Source organism: Portunus trituberculatus, chromosome 41 (genome assembly GCF_017591435.1).
Source record: "Portunus trituberculatus isolate SZX2019 chromosome 41, ASM1759143v1, whole genome shotgun sequence".
Classification (NCBI taxonomy): Eukaryota; Metazoa; Arthropoda; class Malacostraca; order Decapoda; family Portunidae; genus Portunus; species Portunus trituberculatus.
The window spans coordinates 2,996,465-3,017,938 of record NC_059295.1 but is presented as its reverse complement, the minus strand read 5'-3'; the positions used below and the strand labels follow the sequence as shown (position 1 = coordinate 3,017,938).

Genomic DNA, 21,474 nt, shown 5'->3' with positions numbered 1-21,474 from the left:
TTCCAAACGTTATATTTCCCTTCTCCAACCTTCATCAGGTCTTCTCCTCTCTCAGTTTTGTTTCAGTAAGACCCACAATATCTGGGTTCTTGTCCCTCAAGTAATCGTTGAGTTCTAAAATCCCGATATCACTCCATTTATGTTGGAATACATTACATTTCGCTCATATGTAAGTTTCTTTAGTCCTTTCTTGCTGTACTTTTCTGGGTTATGAACCACTTCCTCAGTCTCATATCCAAGATTCTCCAGAAAACTCTTTCTTCTCTTCTTCTGTCCTCTCTTCATTTTTTTCAAAGCCTCCTTTCTCAACTCATTTAACATTTCTCTTTCCTTTTCACCGAGATCTCTTCTCAACCAAATCTTCCTTGTTGTTTCCTGCTGGGCTAGCCTCCATGACTTCTCCACCAATTCATCTACATCCTTTTGTGACTTAAGTTTGATTCTTATTGGCCTCATACCTTCTCTTGTGAACTTTCCAATTCTATGGAAGTCCTCTATTTCTTGTACTAGGTCTTTTCCTCCTCTTGCACCACATTAATGATATTATTTATCACCTTTTTATGTTTTTCTCTCTCCATTTTACTCGGTGTCTTATCCTCCTCCACACCAAATATCACCACACATCTCTTTTTGTCTACAGTTTCCCTCACCAATGTCTCATTTGACTTAATAACCTTCACCACTTTCTCAGCTATCTTCTCTTCTATGATCTGTTGATCTATAATTTCAGCAAGGCCCAAAGTTTTCTCCCTGACTCTTTGATTTCCTTTTCCAGACTTGCAACTTTGTAATTTACCTCCTTTCTTTCCACTTCCTGACTTTTTCCATTCAGCCTGCTTCTCCATCACTTTTCCTAGAGATTCTCCACATTTTCGCAATTCACTTTAATTAGCTTAACTTCCTCTTTCAGTGCTGCATTTTCCTTCTTCATATCGGCACAGTCTCTCTTTACATTGTCATAACTCGTTTCCAGGCCCTCATACTTTTCAAACAGTTTTTCAATTTTACCTTCTAACTCCAGAATTTTCTTCACATAAGTGCTCTTCTCCATTATTCCTTGAAACCCTGTGAAGTCTGATTCCTCTTTCGAGTTCACGGCCGCCATGTTGCGCAGACGTAAACAAACCAGCTGATGGCTCAAACGCAGGCTACAGTTTATATTTACCTTCACTGGACATTATTTTGCTAATCAACAGTTAACATGACTATATGGAGACGGGACAAACATTACCAGCTCCTTTCCCACCTTGGTTACTCTTAGGTAACTGTAGAATTATAGATGATTGCTCTGGAGCTCAGCGACCACCTCCATCATCGTGTGTGTGTGTGTGTGTGTGTGTGTGTGTGTGTGTGTGTGTGTGTGAGAGAGAGAGAGAGAGAGAGAGAGAGAGAGAGAGAGAGAGAGAGAGAGAGAGAGAGAGAGAGAGAGAGAGAGAGAGAGAGAGAGAGAGAGAGAGAGAGAGAGAGAGAGAGAGAGAGAGAGAGAGAGAGAGAGAGAGAGAGAGAGAGAGAGAGAGAGAGAGAGAGAGAGAGAGAGAGAGAGAGAGAGAGAGAGAGAGAGAGAGAGGAGCGACGATGAGTCATGACCCATGATGCGCAGTGCGGGCCGGGCCAACACGTTTGACAGTGTTACAAATGTCTAGTGAAGATGGTCTTGTTTCCATAATCTTATTTGCTTTATCTCTTTTCTATTATACAAAAACAACTTCTATACTACTAAATTATAGCTTCCTCTTACCATACATGAGACTCAAACTCTAATATCTATGAGAGGAATGCAATGTTGACTAAATAAAATAAAAACATAGTGGTTTCATTGTTTTCCTTTATAGATATGATATAAATAACCAAATTCTTATTAGAAGGATATAAATTACTAAAAGAAAGGTTATTAGAACACAAAAAAATCATTTAAAAGAAATACGAATCACGGGAACTTTATGGTGCCTGTTTAAAAAGAGCGCTTCCAGAAGGCGTACAGCAGTTTGCCGCCAAGCCACCCAGAAAGCGTACAGCAGTTTTTGGGTCAAGTCTTACCCACGCCATTCCTGTTCTAAATGCATTAGAAGAGGATGCATACTGAATTGAATAGGCATTAAACCAATCCTCACACATCACAGACTCTCTCATTACATCATTGACCCATCAAGTAATTGTGGCCTTTAGTGCTGGAACAAAAGGTTTCCTGATTGTTAACAACAGTTTAGTTTGATCTGGTCTTATTCACAGCTTGTTTGTCAATTATGAATATGCCCTAATGGCATCAATAATACAAAGGTTAACATTTAAAGGAAAATCACTAAAACTGATTTCTTGCGAATGATGTTTAACATTAGAAGTTTTAAGTGGATCACCAATTCTAAAAATGATCTCATTCTTGGTAAGCAACATATTCCTGATGTCCAAAACAAAAGCATGAATAAACCAGTCACTTTTTTTTGTTAAAGTTGAAAGAAATAATTGGGTGTTGTTTCCCCAACCATCAAAAGTCTTTAGTAGCAAATCAGGACCTTATGTAAATCCATCCCTAAACAGTTTTGAGTGTTGTCTAGCTGCTAACCTCATAAACAAGCACACAATTTCATGCTGGCCTGATGTAATCCCATTAATCTTAGCTACTGTAGAGATAGCTGACAAAGTTGCATTGAGGCTGCTGTGACTGTAACCAGAACCATCTACGTTATCCTTGTGGAATAAAAAGAGTAAATGATCCAGCAGTTATGTAAAGGGGGCAAAAAAGGATCAACTTGTTATTGTAAATAAAACTCATTCCATTCTTTGATATGCCTCCCATAGGCCAGAAGGGTTTTCTCACCCAAGACCTTACACAGAAAGTCTGTTATTCATTCCAAAATTCCTGCCCTGCAGAAAGATTCCCTGACAGAGACCATACTGCCAATCTTACATTCCTGACTGGGTGTATCTGTTTGGGATCATGAGGCAGATACAAATATTTCTGAGGAAAAAATCCAGGTGCACCTTTCAACAAGTGAAGAGCCTCTGCAAACCAAAGTTGAGTTCTCCAAACTGGCACAATCACTAATACTGACGTTTTGTCTTCCCTTACTTTTCAAATGACATCTTTTATGACTCTAAAGGGAGAGAAAGCATAAAGGAGTGAATCATTACTCCAACAGAATGAAAAAAGTATCTGTGCCTAATGCCTCACGATCTGGTTTCCAAGAATGGAAAGGAATTAACTGGGTGTTAAGACAAGTAGCAAAAAAGATCCATAGAGGGTTCTCCATAAATTCTACAAATGTCTCTAAAATTTGTGGGCATTCATCTCCAATCTTTGTTGAAATTACTCTCACAGGATGCTAAATCAGTTGTAAAATTCATAGAATTTTGGATGGATTCAACAGATATGTCTATGTCACACTCACAAACCCAGTCAAAATTTTCTTCATGTATGTTTAACAAATGTTGTTTAATGCTACCATAATTATCAATGTTTGCAACATCTGTGGTATTATCTGATTTTACTCTAATATGCTTATGTCAGACATTATGCAACAGAGCCTTAAGTACAAAAAGAACAGCTTTCAATTCTAAAATACCAATATGGTCTTTTCAGGTTCAGTCCAGTGGCCAGCAGTAATGATTTCACCTGCACAAGCCCTCCCCCCCCCAACCAGACAATGAAACATCTGTGGAAATAAACAAGTCTGGGGTTGATACACATATTGATTTCAAACAACAATGAATGTTAGTTGTAAACCAGCGTATAAGACACTTTGCTCTCTGATCTAGACATAATAAAGCATCAAAGTCACCACAGTATTGTTTAAGAGCCTCATTCCTCAGAACTTCTAAATATTTGTATTTCAACAGAGCCCAATGTACAAAGTCTTCTGCAGGAACAACATTACCAATAAAACTGCCAGATCTCTGATTTACATTTCATCCATTTACAATAATTGTAACCCCAACTTCTTAATCTTCTTAATCTTCATCTTTCCCTCCTTTATTTCATCCTGATGGCACCACTGCCATCTCTTCTGTCTCTAAAGCTGAACTCTTCTCTCAAACCTTTGCTCACAACTCCACCTTGGACAATTCTGGGCTTGTCCCTCCCTCTGACTATTTCATGTCTACAATTAAAATTCTTCATAACGACATTTTCCATGCCCTCACTGGCCTAAATACTCGGAAGGCTTATGGACCTGATGGGGTCCCTCCTATTGTTCCCAAAAACTGTGCTTCCGTGCTTGCATCTTATCTGGACAAGCTTTTTCAACTTTGTCAATCTACTTCTACCTTTCCTTCCTGCTGGAAGTTTGCCTACATTCAACCTGTTCCTAAAAAGGGTGACCGTTCTAACCCCTCAAACTATCGTCCTATAGCTTTAATCTCTTGCTTGTCTAAAGTTTTTTAATCTATCCTGAATAGGAAGATTCTCAAACATCTGTCACTTCACAATCTTCTGTCTGATCGCCAGTATGACTTCCATCAAGGTCGCTCTACTGGTGATCTACTGGCTTTCCTTACTGAGTCTTGGTCATCCTCTTTTAGAGATTTTGGTGAAACTTTTGCTGTAGCGTTAGACATATCAAAAACTTTTGACAGAGTCTGGCATAAAGCTTTGATTTCAAAACTGCCCTCCTACGGCTTCTATCCTTCTCTCTGCAACTTTATCTCAAGCTTCTTTTCCGACCATTCTATTGCTGCTGTGGTAAATGGCCATTGTTCTTCTATATCTATTAATAGTGGAGTTCCTCAGGGTTCTGTCCTGTCACTCACTCTCTTTCTATTATTCATTAATGACCTTCTTAACCAAACTTCTTGCCCTATACACTCCTATGCTAACGATACCACCTTACATCTTTCCACGTCCTATCAGAGATGCCCAATCCTTCAGGAAGTCAACAGATCACGCAGGGACGCCACAGAACGCCTGACTTCCGATCTTTCTAAGATTTCCAATTGGGGCAGAGAAAATCTAGTAGTTTTCAATGCCTCAAAAACTCAATTCCTCCATCTATCAATTCGACACAACCTTCCAGACAACTATCCCCTCTTCTTCAATGACATTCAACTGTCTCCTTCTTCCACACTGAATACCCTTGGTCTGTCCTTTACTCGTAATCTTAACTGGAAACTTCACATCTCATCTCTTGCTGAAATAGCTTCTATGAAGTTAGGTGTTCTGAGACGTCTACGCCAGTTTTTCTCACCCTTCCAACTGCTTACTTTGTATAAGGGGCTTATCCGCCCGTGCATGGGGTACTCTTCGCATGTTTGGGGGGATCCAGTCACACAATTTTACTAGATAGGGTGGAATCAAAAGCTTTTCGTCTCATCAACTCCCCTCCTCTGACTACTGTCTTCAGCCTCTTTCTCACTGCCGAAATGTTGCATCTTTTTCTATCTTTTATCGCTATTTTCATGCTAACTGCTCTACTGATCTTGCTAACTGCATGCCTCCCCTCCTCCCTCCTCCCTCACTGCACAAGGCTTTCTTCTTCCTCTCATCCCTATTCTGTCCAACTCTCTAATGCAAGAGTTAACCAGTACTCTCAATCATTTATCCCTTTCACTGGTAAACTCTGGAACTCCCTCCCTGCATCTGTATTTCCAACTTCCTACGACTTGTCTTCTTTTAAGAGGGAGGTATCGAGATATTTGCTCCAGAATTTTGGCTGACGCTTTTACACTTTTTGGAGAGCCAGCGCTAAAGTGGGCCTTTTTCTTTAATCCTTTCTTTTTTTGCCCTTGGCTGGCCCTCTTCCCTACATAAAAAAAAAAAATAAATAAAAAAAGGCCTTACCTTCTCTGAGTGTAATAGTCATATCACTAAAGTTCAAAATAAAACCCAAGAATTCTATTTTATGACCAGGCTGGAAATCTGTTAATTGTGAAACCTAATTCATCCAAGGTGAAGGCAACATATTGTACATCAGTAAAAAGTTTCTTTTTTAATTTGCCACAAGACAATCATCAATGTAAATAATAATCAGGATACCTAAAGCCCAAAAATGGGAAAAAGGAACCTTTAATGATTTAGTAAAAAGCCAAGAAAAAGAAAAACCTTGAGGCAATCTAGTAAACAGAGTAAACAAAGAAATGCAAAGGGGGTGGAACATAAGATTGTGAGGAAAAAACATGAAAGGAAAACAAATCCTTACCTTGAACAATGTTATGTACCCAAGGATCACTGGATCATTTTGTCCAGAAATCCTGCAACATTTAATTTTACCCCTTTGAAAATTCTCTGGGGTGTTAACCAAATTAAATGCAACTGGGAAATATACCAAGTTAATCCTTGGTACTGGAGAAAAAAAACAATACAAGCATTGTTAACACGTTCCTCACTTGGTATCATAGGTACCTCATCCTTTACCTTCCCTCCCCTGGAAACCGTCACAGTTGTGATTGCTCCTGAAACCTCTAAATCCTTTCTGAAAGTCAGTGGGGTTTCTCTTCACCTTATACCTTTTAGGATTAATGTGATTTTCTTTATTCTCCTTATACTGTTTTAACCATATCAATAATATTGGTCTCAAATAATTTTCCACCAGTCATGTTCTTATCCTTAACAGTTTTCTGAAGAGACTTTGCATAAAGTTTGTCTGTAATGAGATCTCTCCTCATCAGATTGACACCATTACATAATTCTCTCATGGCAGGATTGCCTGCATTGGTATGGCTGTCCACAACTCTAATTAAAGGAATAAGTGCCTTGCCTAGTAAAGAGTTAGTTAGTTTGGGCTAACTTGCTCTCCATCATGCGACTCAAAGGGTCGAGAATGGAAAGAGCATGAGAATCAGATTCTGGAACCCTTGATTCCTTAATATTGGATGGAACAGATCACTGTTCTGTCAACAATCTGTTTTTTTTATTATCAGGCACCGTACCCCTGATGTCCTTGGCCAAAACCTCTGTAACAACAGAACCATTAGCATCACCAACATCAAAAGCTGCTCCTAGTTTAGGGACAACAACCGTATGGTGATCTGAGGGCACAGGAAAAATCTAGAAAATTCCCTGCTGCACTAGTAGAAGCCCCCATATTCACTTGGGAAGCAACATGTGAAGCCTGAACTGGAGTTGGGTGCAAAGACCCACGAGTTGGACCCTATGCCAAACCGTGAGTAACAACAGGGTGGGTTACATCACCCATATCAGGTTCCACTTCATTACTAGTGTCGCTCAAACACATTGAGTCTCTGTTCACCTCCTTTACCAAGGCTTTAACCATTATAGGTAAAGTTTTCTGAACCACAGCACTGCAAAGGCTATTCTCTGCCTCAACAGGTTGTGAAGGGCAGATGTCAACTCCACTACGGAGAGAAAAACGCAAAGACTTGCTGCTCGGTGGCTGGCCCTCACCTTTGCCAGACTCTGGGGAGTGTACATGTCACTTGCTCGCCATCATGAAAAAAAATATTGTCCTCTGGGGAAGAGACAATACCAGTGTGACAACCGAATTATTGGTTGATGGCTAAGTCATACATGACATACAAAACAGGGCAGGATATGTAAATCTAAAGGAAAATAAAACAAATTCCCATAATACATACCACCCTGGAGAGGGATTTACCAGAGTAAACGAAACGCTGATAACCAAACAATTGCCTGTGGGTGAAACCACACTAAATGTCTTTGCACACTGCATTATAATGCTCTGTGCATGTCTCGTTGAGCAGAAAAACAGACACAAGGTTGTTATGTCCTCCGTGACCCCATTAAATGGCCATAGTACAGATAAAGCAACCACAGAGGGCCACCATGTAGAGACACACAACAAACACCTACTCCATCAAGTAGCCTCTGACAAGTAGCCACACGTCTGAGCACTGGAAATGTCTGCGATGTTTTGAGCTTTGGTATTAACGCACTGTAAGTCATGCATGATGTCACGCTGTTGGACCGCACAGCCTATGAGGAATTTCTAAAAAGTCATTAACTTTTGTGTCATTCAGGTCAGCCATCCTCCTTGACACACTCTGGTCACACTCACCTAACTCAGATTAGATCTGAATCTAATCCAATTATAAAGGGAAGTGAAACTAAAAATTATATTCAGTATGTATCAAATCCCTTTGAAAATGGCATCAGTAAATCTCTCACAGTAAGGGACAGTGATGGTTATATCTACCTTTTTATACAGAATTGGTGCTGATAAGTCACAGAATTTTGGAGATGTGAAAAGAGACTGTAGTACAAGGAAAGAATTCATGTAAAGGATGGAGAAATTATCAAATTTATTGATGTTCATTCACATGCAGCTGATGCAGCTCAAGCAGTCAGTTTCCCATAGCCAGTTGTCCCATTCCCAACCAGAAGAAGCACAGAGTGAACAAGGAATAGTTAGATGAAGATGAAGAAAAGCCAGGTGGAGAGCAGGCACCTCACATATGGGTGTGATGGCAAAGCAGCTCCTGACTTTCATTATCCACCTGGCCATAGAGTGCTGCCCATGAGAGATCATAAGTCAGCCAATCATTCAGATAGCAGCACAATATATGATGAAGTGCAGAGCCCAAGTTGACATGGGAGTCATTACCTTGTGAAGACCTGATGAGCAGAGGCAAAGCCAAAACACAGAGGTTGAAATTGGTAAATTCTATCCTGCCATGTATTTGAGTAACCAAGAATAGAGTGGAACTTGAAAGTAAGTGTCCCTCTGATCCAATATTACCTTCCACTCCCCTTTGGTTATTGACTTACAGACTGAGAACACCTGTCTCCATGTTGAATGGAGAAACCAGCAAGAATAGGTTCAGGACTGATAAGTTACAAATTGACCTCCAGCTCCCTGTCACCTTGGGCATGAGGAAGATGTGTAAATATAATCTGGCTTGATGGGCTACTATCAGTTCTATAGCCCTCTTTCTCAGCATTTCCTCTACTGCTAAACTCAAAGCTAAAAGAATGTTACAACCCTATTTTGTAAGTTGGAAACTTCACAGGAGTCCCAACAGTGGAAGGTCCCTTAGGAAAGGGAGAACATAACCATAGAGAAGAGTCTTGACACCCCCTTTCCTGTTTCTTCTTTAATTTCTGCCAGTGCCATTGAAGACAAGGCCTCAATTACAATGGTGCCTTCACAGCTTCCCTAGTGAGATTCACTATGGCCCTAGCAACGGCCATGACAAGATCATTGAGAATGAAAGGATCAACCTCACTGAGACATCAGAGGAGATGGACCCAAAGTTGAGGTAGGTGACATAAACTCCAGAAAATGAGGGTCTCCAACAACTTGTCCAGTTCTAACACCAGTACTATGACCTGAAGAAGCTAAACCACAAGCAATCTAGGCAACTAATGAACATTGTGAGGACTCATGCTTCCTCTGCTCCAATGCAGCTGAAGTCTGATCATCAAAAAGATATCTATCAACAAGAGAAGCCATCAACTGCCTTTTCTCCTGGTCACATCATATGTTCTAGGAAGATTACTCACCAAAGACTGCTTACTCAACATCATCATTCTCAACCAAAGAATTTCACTGAGCTGCATGATATCCAAATTTGCCCTGGCAGGAGAATTCAAGCAGTCAAAACCCAGCTGGGAAGCATTAGTAGCCAGGAATACAAAAGCACCAAGAATCTGATCTGTACGAGAGATTATATCAACAAGACTACTATTTGTGTAGCGAGGTGCCAAGGAGTGTTCACCATGTAAAGCAGTTCTTCATTGAGAGGAGAAGGCTCACTTGATTTTTCCTCAGGGGTGTACCACTTCCCTACCCTGAAACCCAACCTTCTAGGCAAAGACAACTTGGCCAAAGCTGGATGAAGGATACTCAGGGAATGTTCCAACAGTTCCTTGCAATCCTCTAAAGCCATGTGGAGAATAAGGCAACACCAAGTGAGTGGAACCATGCAGCAAATTCCTAGAGTTTTGCTCTATACAAGTTTGTAAAATGGATGCAAGAGAAGAGGGCTGGAGCAGTTCTAGAAAGTCTCTCATCTTGGGTAATAAGATCATTGTATGGGTCTAGACTTTCTCCATCCTGAATGCCATTTTCCCTAAGGTGACTTTTATCATAAACCTCATCCTCCAATTCCTCAAAGTGTAAAGGATGGCTTGTGCCTATAGCCTGGTTCTCTGCATTGACAATGGGGCCTATCCCTTCTATTGCTGGTCCGGGAAGAGCCTGAGAACACAGCCCATCAGCCACTAAATCATAACTGTGTGTCAGGCCCCTTAATTAGATATATACCATCAGTGTTATAAACAAGCCTACTATCAGGCAAGCCTAGAGCATTAGCTCCTATCTAGCAACCCAACAGAGCAACTGATAAAGTCAGTGCTTACAGACCTGGAGTTAAAAGCCATAACTCCTGGGAGTGAGGCTCCCCCAACACTAGCAACCTCAAAGATGGAGCATGGATCAACAGGAGCCTCCAGCCCACTCACTCTTAGAAGAACCATCTCAGGGAGTAGGCCTTGATGCTTTCCTGACACCAGCAACCTCCACAGAGAAACCAGGGACAGAAGGAGCCTGCACACCACTTACTCCCTAGACCATTCCAAGGAGGGGGACTGTACACAGGTTCACTCCCCAAACATGAGCAAGTTTTGTGAAGAAGTTTTCTTTAGCAGGAGCCTACACCCTACTCATTCCCAAAACCACACACAGTTGAAACTCTAAAAATGGTAAACCAGTGACAAGAGAGAGCAAAGCCACCAACAACTGGGTTATGGTAATCTTCTATAAAGTTAAATCAGATTCAATAACAAGAAACCTATGAGGCCAGGAAGCATCAGAGGACAAACCATCTCAGTGAAGCTTCTCAATAGAATCACCTGAGGATTTAGATAACTTCTTCTCTTTGGAGACAGAACATTTCTCGAGATTGACAATATTAGCCTTGAAAGGAGAAATGGAAAAGTGAATATACTTATTGCACCTGTTGCTGACAGAATAATATTTGATTTCAAAAGGTACACACATGCTTCACTCAGCACACTTCCTGTTGGATATGATAGCCAACATAGGACATGGAATAACAAAAGAAAGCTATCAATGATGTAAGAAAGAAAAGGCCAGGTGGACAGAGGAGCAGTTGATGACTGTGCTGAGTACAAAAATAAACTGAGGATCGGCTGGTGGTGGAGGAACTTTTCTTCTTCATGGTGGGGGTTTAATTCATGGAAAGGATCTCTAAAGGGGGTGCAGGTTGTTTTACTGTGCTAGGTAAGGAACTTAGGAATATGGGTAATTAGCAGAGTTGGCTAAATTACAAAGTAAACTTTAGGGCAATAACAGGAACATACTTTTATAAGGCAAAGAAACATATACTATCTATTATTACTTTTTTCTTTGGTTAAAGCAGCCTAAAACTAATATCTGCAGTTCACCCTCCTCCTCCTCTTCTATGTCCTCCTGGCCCATCCTCTCATTTAGGAGGTCCATATTCCCTTTAAGGAACATAAGCTCTTCAAAGTTGACCTCAGCCACAGCAGTTTCTTTAAAAAGTCATCTTTGCTCAAAATCATAGCAAAAGTCACAGAAATTTGGTAGTGCAACTTTGCTTAATTCAACTTTTCAAATATTTGCAACTTTCAACCTTGCAACTTTAAAATTCATAGTGCAGAAAAGTTGCAAAGTAAGAACTCAGTGATGCAATGCCCAGCTCTGGTAATTAGTATATGCAATTATAAATACATTCTTGCCAACCTTGGCTGGAAGCCAGCAAAATTTTGGTAAGTAATCCAACAAGGTTAGATAATGCCAAAATGAAAATAAAAGACTGTAGAACCAGCGCATCCTACTTGTTTAGGCAATCCCCATTTTTTATTTGGAAGCTTAAGAAAAGACTACGGAACTGGCCCTACATGGATGCATACAAAATAATACCAACAAGCATTTATACTCTTCCTCACAAACAACAATGGCACTAAATGATACCTTTCTTTTATTTGTATTATAGTCAGTTTTTGTCATAAATCAATGTGCTGAAATTACATAAATCATATAACTTGTTTAAAATCTAAGAATCTGTTGCTCTCTGAAATTAAATTTGTTACTTATCACTCACATCTTATTATAAGGGAATGAAAAATGCACACATCCATTCAATCTATCACATGTACACTATATTACCTGAAAACACATGGTTAGCTATCTTACTAGCTATTCCACAAATAATTTGGTGAGTCACTGAACATGTTAATCGTGTTTGGCAACTCTGCTCTCTAGCATACCTCGCAGAACCCTTCACATCGCCACCATGCCAATGTCCATTGGACTTTTGCAGAAAGAGGAGGTATGCTTCACTGTGAGAGGGTGGACTGCAGGGTAGTGTTAAGATCCCATACACATACATACCGAATAATGGACCACAAAAAAATTTCTCTCTATCACATATCGGTGACCAATGTGCCAGGCATGGGTTAGTGCATGTATGAACCAGTTCACAATACACTGATGATTCTTGTTTTTTTCTTTGGTGTAGTTTTTATGATGCATATATGAGTTAGTATGGATACAAGCTGTATCTAGGATAACTATAAAAAGTGTGTTTTTCTTGTTTCAACAGAAATTGAACTGACTGTCTTTTACAGAGGCAATTTTCTTTTTTATGTTAATTTTTGTTGAGTGATATTTTGCTCATGAATAGTCTTTCATATATTAGAGTAATCCAGTATTCCATGTAATAAATAGTGATTTACAGAACTTTTATCGTTTTTCTTTTTTACATATATAGCCTATTTGTTACCATCCAATAGGTGGCCACAGAACATCATTTTTTTCTGTTATGAAAGCAAAATTTTTATTTCATTACGAATCTTTATTTTTTATGTTATTTGCTACGAGGGGAATTTTCCTACACAGATGATTACTGTTACACAATGCAATGCTCATATTTTGAAAGTAAAATGTCTAAAAACTTTATTTGTCCTTTAGACTTTTTTTTTACATATATAATTAACTTCAAACCATTATCAATTTAATACATGGTACCATTGTAACACATCTGCAGTTACAAAAAAAATATGTTCAGGTGGGAAGTTTTCCCATTGGTCAGTGACAAAGACGACCAAACCTCTAGTTGTTTTTGAGGAAACCAATGTTTTTTTTTTTTTTTTTTTTTTTTTTTGAGGAATGCACTACTTTTTCTGAAAGATACTTTAATAGTTTGGGGGGCACTAACGCAGGAATGCAAGAAAGCACCGAACAAAAACATTCGAGGAACACTATTCCAGGAATGGACTAACCATGGCCAGAGGAACATAGAAACACTAATACACTACCCAAAATCGAGGAACGGGCCCAGCTCTGGAAAACATAAATAGAAGATAGCAAGAGATGAAACATTACGATGCTAAGAAAGAAGAAAGGAGTTGATAAGATGGAAAGCTATTGATTCCACACTAATCAAGAGAACAGTATGAGTGGAACCCCTATCCCATCAATACATGTGAAGAATTCTCCATACATGGGCGGATAAGGCCCCTAAAGAGTTAATGGTTGGAGGGTAAGAAAAATTGGTCGAGACAACTAAGAATGCCTAATTTAAAAAAAAGCTATTTTAGCAAGAGATTAGATGTGAAGTTTCTAGTTTAGACTGTATAAGTAAAGGACACACTGAGGATATTCAGTGTAGAAAAGAGGGCAGTTGAGTATCTATGAAGAAGGGATAGTTGTTTGGAAGGTTGATAGGTGGAAGAATTGAGTTTTTGAGACATTGAATAAAATTATATTTCTCTGCCCCAATTAGAAATTTTAAAGAGATCAGAACTCAGGTATTTTTTTACATCCCTGAGTGATCTGTTTACTTCCTAAAGGGTTAGTCGTCTCTGAAAAGACATAGAAAAGTGTAAGGTGGTATCATCAGAAAAGGAGTGGATAGGACAAGAAAGACAAGAACCCTGAGGAACATGACTGTCAATAGATTTAGGAGAAAAACAGTGGCCATCTACCACAGCAGTAATAAAATGGTTGGAGAAGAAACTTGATATGAAGTTGCATAGAGAAGGATGAAAACTTTATGTCAGATTCTATCAGAAGCTTTTAATATGTCTTAGGCAATAGCAAAAGTTTCACCAAAACCAAAAGATTTAAGAATGCTGGCACCAGAGCATGTCAAATTGTTGCACACATAGATGCAGCATCCAGTTTTAAAACAAAAATGAGGATAGAAAAAGTAGGATGGAACAGAAAAGCAGCTACTGTCAGTTAAGAACATAAGAACATAAGAAAAGAGGGAAATTGCAAGAGGCCACCAGGCTTATACAAGACAGTCCCTGTGTGTTTAAGCTACAATTGCCTCAGATACCTGTGTTTCAGTGAAGAAAAGATGAGCATTAGTAGAAGGGAGGTGGCATTCGACAAACTGAAAATTAGGTCAAAGACAGGAAATGTTGCAGAAATTAAAGAAGAAAAAAATTGATGGGGTTTCCCTGCACTCTTATACAATAAGTATACTAGAAAATATTACAACTATGATGATATGTGGTATGATAGTGTATATTGTGTACATATGAATATGAGAGAGTATATTATGTACATAAGAATATGGTAGTATATATTGTGTACATAAGATATTATAATTTAATAGTTATCAGAACACATTGCTTTTATGGCACATATTGTGGGTAATTTGTTTCAACAAATAAAAGTAAAAAGACAACTGAGTCTTGTTCACTTTCTCAATAGCTTTGCAAAGCACCACAATACCTGGACCAACACCAATCACATGCCACCACCAGTAACCACACTCCTGCCACCATACCCATCTAAACAGCTAAGTTCAAGCTAAATTTAGGGAAGGCCTTCACTGATTTAGCTTAAAAAAGCAGCAGCTGCTGCCACAACTGCCAGTAAGTGTGCTAGACTTTATCCCCTTTTTTTTCCTTTGTTTCCTCTAGCATGGTGTTAATTTCCACACAAGTTGGGACAAATATTCTACCTATTTATTCCACACATGTTCTTTAACTAACATATTACCATCTTCATGCTTAAAACCTATTCTTTCCTGATATCGACTTTTCTATTCTCTTCATCTCAGAAGAAAATATTTTCTTATTAACCTGTAGATTTTCTAATGGTTTCCTATCCCACCTTTTTGTATCTCACAGTTGTTAATCTTTTCAATTAATCATTTTATATCTCTCGTTTCTCATTTGACACTTTCCCATTGAATATTATAAGAAAACCATACTAAGGCAGGAACTCTGCACTTCCCTTGTTCTGTCCTTCTCTCATTTCTTTAAAGTGTGGGAAATTATGATACATTCAATGTCTCAAGCCTTGAGAATGTCACATTGTTAATCATCCAGGTTGACAAAATAATGCACATCACAGTAGGATGAAATGAATGAGGCCAAGAAAAGAGACTCAGAGTATTCAAACATGCAAGAAGGTAATGTCAGGATAGGAATAAATTCTTACTCTTCTGTCATAGGGATTCCCTAAGAGTATTTAGAGATATGTATTACATATAGATAAGTAGGCAGATAAATACAATGTGAAACTATTATGAAACACAATCAATACAGTCATGTTATAATAAATGTTTACCTGGCTTCCTTATCTTTGGTGAGATCAACAGTATCTGGTACATACTCCTCAGGGCAGGCCAAGAAGGGAAAGAATGTTAGCTGCTGGTCACAGCGATCCATCTCCAGCTGGTCAATTGTGCCACCTGGCCATCCAGGAGGGTGAGGTAGTGGGGACTGTAGGCCTGATGAGCCAGCATAGTTCTCACCCCATGAATACTTTTCAGTGTCTGTTGGTAAAAATGTGATACACAATATATTTTGGTAATTTTCAGTTATGTTATTAATCTCCATCCAAGTTTACTAAATGCACACTTTTCTCATTTTGGAATGTAGTATTCTTATAAGTTACAGCTAGAAGACAGTGGATAGGAATTTCTTTCACTTACAGTAAACTAAGGAAAACAAAGTAATCTTCAAAGGTGAGCATCATTATTCAAAAGTATAACTTAATTACCCATTACTCCTTAGGTTATGAATCAAAGAACCTTACTTACTTATCAACTTCATCAGTGAAAAATGCAACACAAGTTACATGTTCTTTACTATTCCTTTAGACAAATGTTTAAATTTTAACGTGAACTTAAAAAAAGTATTGAATAAATCACAAGAAACCATTAGAATGCAATTTTGTTTTACCAAGGTAGCAAAGTTAAGAGTTATAACTTCAAAAGTATAAGTAACACAATTAGCCAAGTTGTTGACTCACAAACTATAGTTAGAGAACAGGTCACTGACAAATAGTTAAATAAAACACATTAAGAGAAGCGAAGTGAAAACTAACTGAGCTCTAACCAACAACTCTACCCTACTTTCTCTCTCTCTTTATAAACAAAAAAACACAGGAGACTAGCAAACTGATTCACCACCCAGCTCAATTTAGAAATCATCCATGTATTGGGAGTTTAGATTATAATTAACAGTAGATATTTAATGTAGAAAAGAAGGGGGTTACTTGGCACGGGAAGGGAGCCTGAATGGAGACTCATGAAGCGTGTGACTCAAGTGTTGTCATAGGGTAGGCGAGGCAATGCGCCCCCCGGCGTATGTCCCCATGATTGATTGATTGATATATGTATGTATGTATGTATGTTTGTGTGTATTTACCTAGTTGTACCTAGTTGTAGTTTTACAGGGCCTGGGCTTTATGCTCGTGTGGCCCCGTCTCCATATCTACACTTATCCAATTTTTCTTTAAAACTATGCACACTTGTTGCTGACACCATTTCCTCACTCAAACTGTTCCAAGTCTCAACACATCTTTGCGGGAAACTATGTTTTTTGACATCTCTCAGACATCTTCCCTTCCTCAGTTTCTTACTATGCGATCTTGTGCTTCTAATGTCATATTCTTCTCTCAGGATTAGTTTCTCATTATCCACTTGATCCATTCTGCTAATCAATTTATAAACATGTATCAGATCCCCTCTCTCTCTTCTCTGTTCCAGGGTTGGTAGATCCATAGCCTTTACTCTCTCCTCATATGTCATCCCTTCAAATTCTGGAACCATTATTGAAGCCATTTTTTGTAGTCTCTCCAATTTTTTTATGTTTCTTTTTATGGTGGGTCCACACAACTGCATATTCCAATCTGGATCTTATTTTAGTACTTATCAATTTCTTCATCATTTCTTTGTCCATGTAGTGAAATGCTACTCCAATATTCCTTAGCAAATTATATGTCTCTCTGAAAATTCTATGAATATGGCTTACCGGTTGATAGTTTTCTTCCAACGTCACTCCCAAGTCCTTTACCTTTTTTACTTTTTCTAGTTCTACTTCATCTCCCATCTTATACATTCCCACTGGTTGTCTTTCACTTTTCCCATTTTCATGACATGGCTTTTGTCCACATTGAATTCCATCTCCCATTTTTTACTCCATTTCCAGATCTTGTTTAGGTCTTCCTGCAATATTTCACAATCCTCTTTTTGTTTTATGACTCTGCACAGTTTTGCATCATCCACAAACAGATTTATGTAGCTGTTCACTCCCTCTAGCATGTCATTTATATATATGAGAAAAAGTAATGGCGCCAATACTGACCCCTGTGGCACTCCTCTGTCTTCTACTCTCCACTTGGACTTCATATCTTTAACTACCGTCCTTATTTCTCTCCTTCTCAAGTAATTTTCCATCCATCTCAATGTACTTCCTTTTAAGCCACCCTTCTCTAACTTCCATAGTAATCTTTCTTGTGGCACTTTATCAAACGCCTTTCTTAAATCTAAATAAATACAATCAATCCATCCCTCTCTCTCTTGTACTTTATCAACTATACTAGAGTAGAAACTCAATAAATTTATTACACACGACCGACCTTTTCTAAAACCAAATTGGCTATTTAATAATAATTTGTTGTCTTCAAAAAAACTCAATCCATTGTTTCTTTATTACTCTTTCACACATCTTGCATATTACACTAGTTAGAGTTACCAGTCTGTAATTTAAAGGTTCTTCCTTCCTTCCGCTCATATATATGGAAACCACCTCAGCTCTTTTCCATTCTACTGGTACTGTTCAATTTTCAATTGAGCATTTTATGATGTTGTACATAGGACTTGTTAGTTTTTCTCTACATTCTTTTAATATTCTGACAGAGACTTCATCCGGTCCCATTGCCTTCTCCTCATCTAATTCCGTCATCAACTCTTTTATATCAAGCTTGGTTACTTTAACCTCTTTCATATGGACAGTCTCTCTATTACCAAGTGGTCTTTCAAATTTGGATTCCTTAGTAAAAACCTCCTGAAATTTACTATTTAACAGTTCTGTCATACTTTTTGGGTCTTCCACCATTCCATTCTCTCCTTTTAACCTTTCTATTATTTCTTTTTGCTTTATTTTTCAATTTATGAATCTGTAGAACAATTTTGGTTGTTCTTTCCATTTTTCGACAATGTTCCTTTCATAGTTCCTTTCTTCTTCTTTTCTCACCTTAGCATATTCATTTCTTGCTGTTTTGAAGTTTTCCTTATTTTCTGAATTTCTGTTTCTCCACCTTTTCCATGCTCCATCTCGTTTCTCCTTTGCCCTAGCACACCTTGCATTAAACCAATCTTTCTTTCCTTCTTCTTTAGGTCTATATTTCTGGACATATTCCTGACTCCTGTTTTGTATATTTCCAAAAATAAGTTATACTTCTCTTGCACCGTCTCTGAGTTTTCCATCTCCTCCCAGTTTACGTTTTTAAAATAGATCGAGGTTCTCAATATCAGCCTTTCTGTAATTCAATCGGTCTTTGTATAATTCGTCTCTATCTTCCTTTCCCTCTTCCATATTCATTTCTAATATTATATGGTCACTCTTTCCCAATGGGCACTTATATCTTATATCATCGTTCATTTGCATACACCTTGTTAAAACTAGGTCCAATCTCACCGGCTCATCGTTTCCTCTGAATCTTGTTTTTTCCTTTACTCTTTGGATCATCAAATTATCTATCATTAGGTTCAGGAAGCTATCTCCCCAGGCTTCTTCCCTCATACCACTTTCGTAATTTTCCCAGTCCACCTCCTAACAGTTGAAATCTCCTACTAATATCACTTTTCTCCTTTCTTTAATGATTTTTGTAAGACTCCTTACTGTGTCATTTATTATGTCTTTATACTCTTGATTGGTCCATGAATTTGTTTTTGGTGGCACATATGTTCCAATGTTTGTTAATTCCTTCTTATTAATATGTATCTTAATATACAGTATTTCTGATTTTCATTCCCCAAACTCCACTTGATTTACCACAATCTCTTTCCTTAACATCATCATGACTCCTCCTCTTTTACCCACTGTGTCTCTCCTCCATATATTATACCTTTCATCTATTACTATTTTTATTGCCTCATTTAACACTGTTTCCACCAGGCATACAATATCCGGTTCTTCTTTCTTTATGTAATCTCTTAATTTTAATTTACTTGATAAAACCCCGTCTATGTTCATATACATCATTTTTAATCTCTTGTTCTTATCATTTTTAGTTAAATGTGCTCCACTTTTTCCTCCTCCTTCTCTTTTGTACACCATTTCCTTATCCTGTCTCCTATAATTCTCCAAAAAAAATGCCTTCTTCTCCTCTAACCTTTCATTATTTTTTTCCCTTGCTTCTGCCACCAGTTCGTTGTGTCTTCCTTTCCTCCTCGTTTCTATTTTTCTTTATATATATATATATATATATATATATATATATATATATATATATATATATATATATATATATATGGTCTCTTTACGCCAGAGTTAAGTTCCTGAAACATGACGTAAGTCGATTTTGTACGTAACTCGAGTTTCCGTACATTCCAAAGCATATTATGGAGTTTTCAACCAATCATTGTTTATGGTCATTCAGATAAGTTAAAGGTTATATTGTTATATTATTTACAAGTATGTAGGAATATGAAACACAAGCTTGTTTTTGTTGTTGATTCCACGAACGCGAAGGACTGCAGGTTGTAGAGAGGGGTGGACGCCTGAGGCCGCCAGAACGGTGGGCAGGTCGAATGTTGTGACGCCCAGGGTGGACAGCTGGGAGCGTAGTGCAGTGTGGTGGGAGTAGAAGCGTGGGCAGCGGGCAGGAAATGCAATAGGAAAGGGCAATAGGGATCAGCAGACAGGCGCAGACTGCAAGTCAGCTGCAGTGTCTTCCCAGGCAAAGGCTCGGAGTTGTTATTGTTGTGATTTGTGCGAGCCCTCAAGGTCGTCAACCTCCCGTTGTCATGGTAACGGGCTTCCCATTTTCTTCTTCCTCCCTCACACACAGCTGCTGTCTCCTTCTCATGTCTTTTAATTATGTCCTCTTTTTCTTGTAGCATAATGGTTTTCCTTTTCTTAGCATCACTGCTGTCACTAAGAAGTTTTCTCTTTGGTGCCATTGAGCAAGATACTAAGAACTTGAGTCAGTAAACGCAGAAGTAGGATAACACTCTTGCCAGGGGCGACGGTTTAAGTGAGGCAGGGTGTTATTGTATTCAAGCATGAGGCGGGCGGTGTCAACCACCAACAATAACAATAAATCCCGCACTTTACGATTTATGAATTTTCAATTTTTTAATCTTAAATTGCCTTATAGTGGACTGACGTAACTCTAGTTTGACGTAACTCGAGACCGACGTAACCGGGACTTTACTGTATATATATATATATATATATATATATATATATATATATATATATATATATATATATATATATATATATATATATATATATATATATATATATATATATATATATATATATATATATATATATATATATATATATATATATATATATATATATATATATATATATATATATATATATATATATATATATATATATATATATATATATATATATATATATATATATATATATATATATATATATATATATATATATATATTTTTTTTTTATTATTTATTTACAGCACCTCATTGCATTATGCTCCCACTCTGTTAATAAACAGTATGAATAATATTGAAAAATAAAGTCAATCTACTTACCATCGCTTAATAGTCGATGGGCTTTCCTTCCTCTAATGCACTCCTTTGCTGAAGGCAGTGAATTAGCAAGATTTTCAAGGATGGTGTGGTCAAACTGAGCCATTCCTCCTTTATGGCAGTTTCTAGCTTGGTGAGGGTACTGGTGTCTTTCCCCTGCAGACAGCACTTAATGATAGACCAGAGGTTTTCTATTCTCAAGTCTGAGTTGCTTCCAGTCACTTATGAAGTTCACTTCATAATCACTGAGCCACTGTGTCACTGACTTAGCAGTGTGACATGGCACGCCATCCTGCTGAAACACCTCAGCACTGCACTTTTCAAAACAGCTGGGCAAATAATCAGAAAGTTACTAACTCCAGATAGCTATTTTGATTCATCATTTCATCATGGGGAAGCACCACCAACTCACCAACGTTAAAGAATGTGAAGCATCCCCACACCATTAAAGATTCAGGATGCTTTACTGTCTAAGAAAATTTAGGGTCAAGCCATCAATTCCCGGACGCCATAAACGTCTAGCTTGTCAGTCACTCT

At 38.1% G+C, this 21,474-nt stretch overlaps 1 protein-coding gene across 1 annotated transcript in view; it reads right to left on the bottom strand.

Moving 5' to 3' along the window:
• The window catches only part of LOC123516403 (4'-phosphopantetheine phosphatase-like), a 504,510-nt gene that overhangs the window by 234,067 nt on the left and 248,969 nt on the right, over positions 1-21,474 (bottom strand). The window contains exon 8 of the mRNA XM_045275659.1: positions 15,480-15,687. Within this exon, the coding sequence (XP_045131594.1) occupies positions 15,480-15,687 (208 nt within the window). The remainder of the gene's footprint in view (positions 1-15,479; positions 15,688-21,474) is intronic.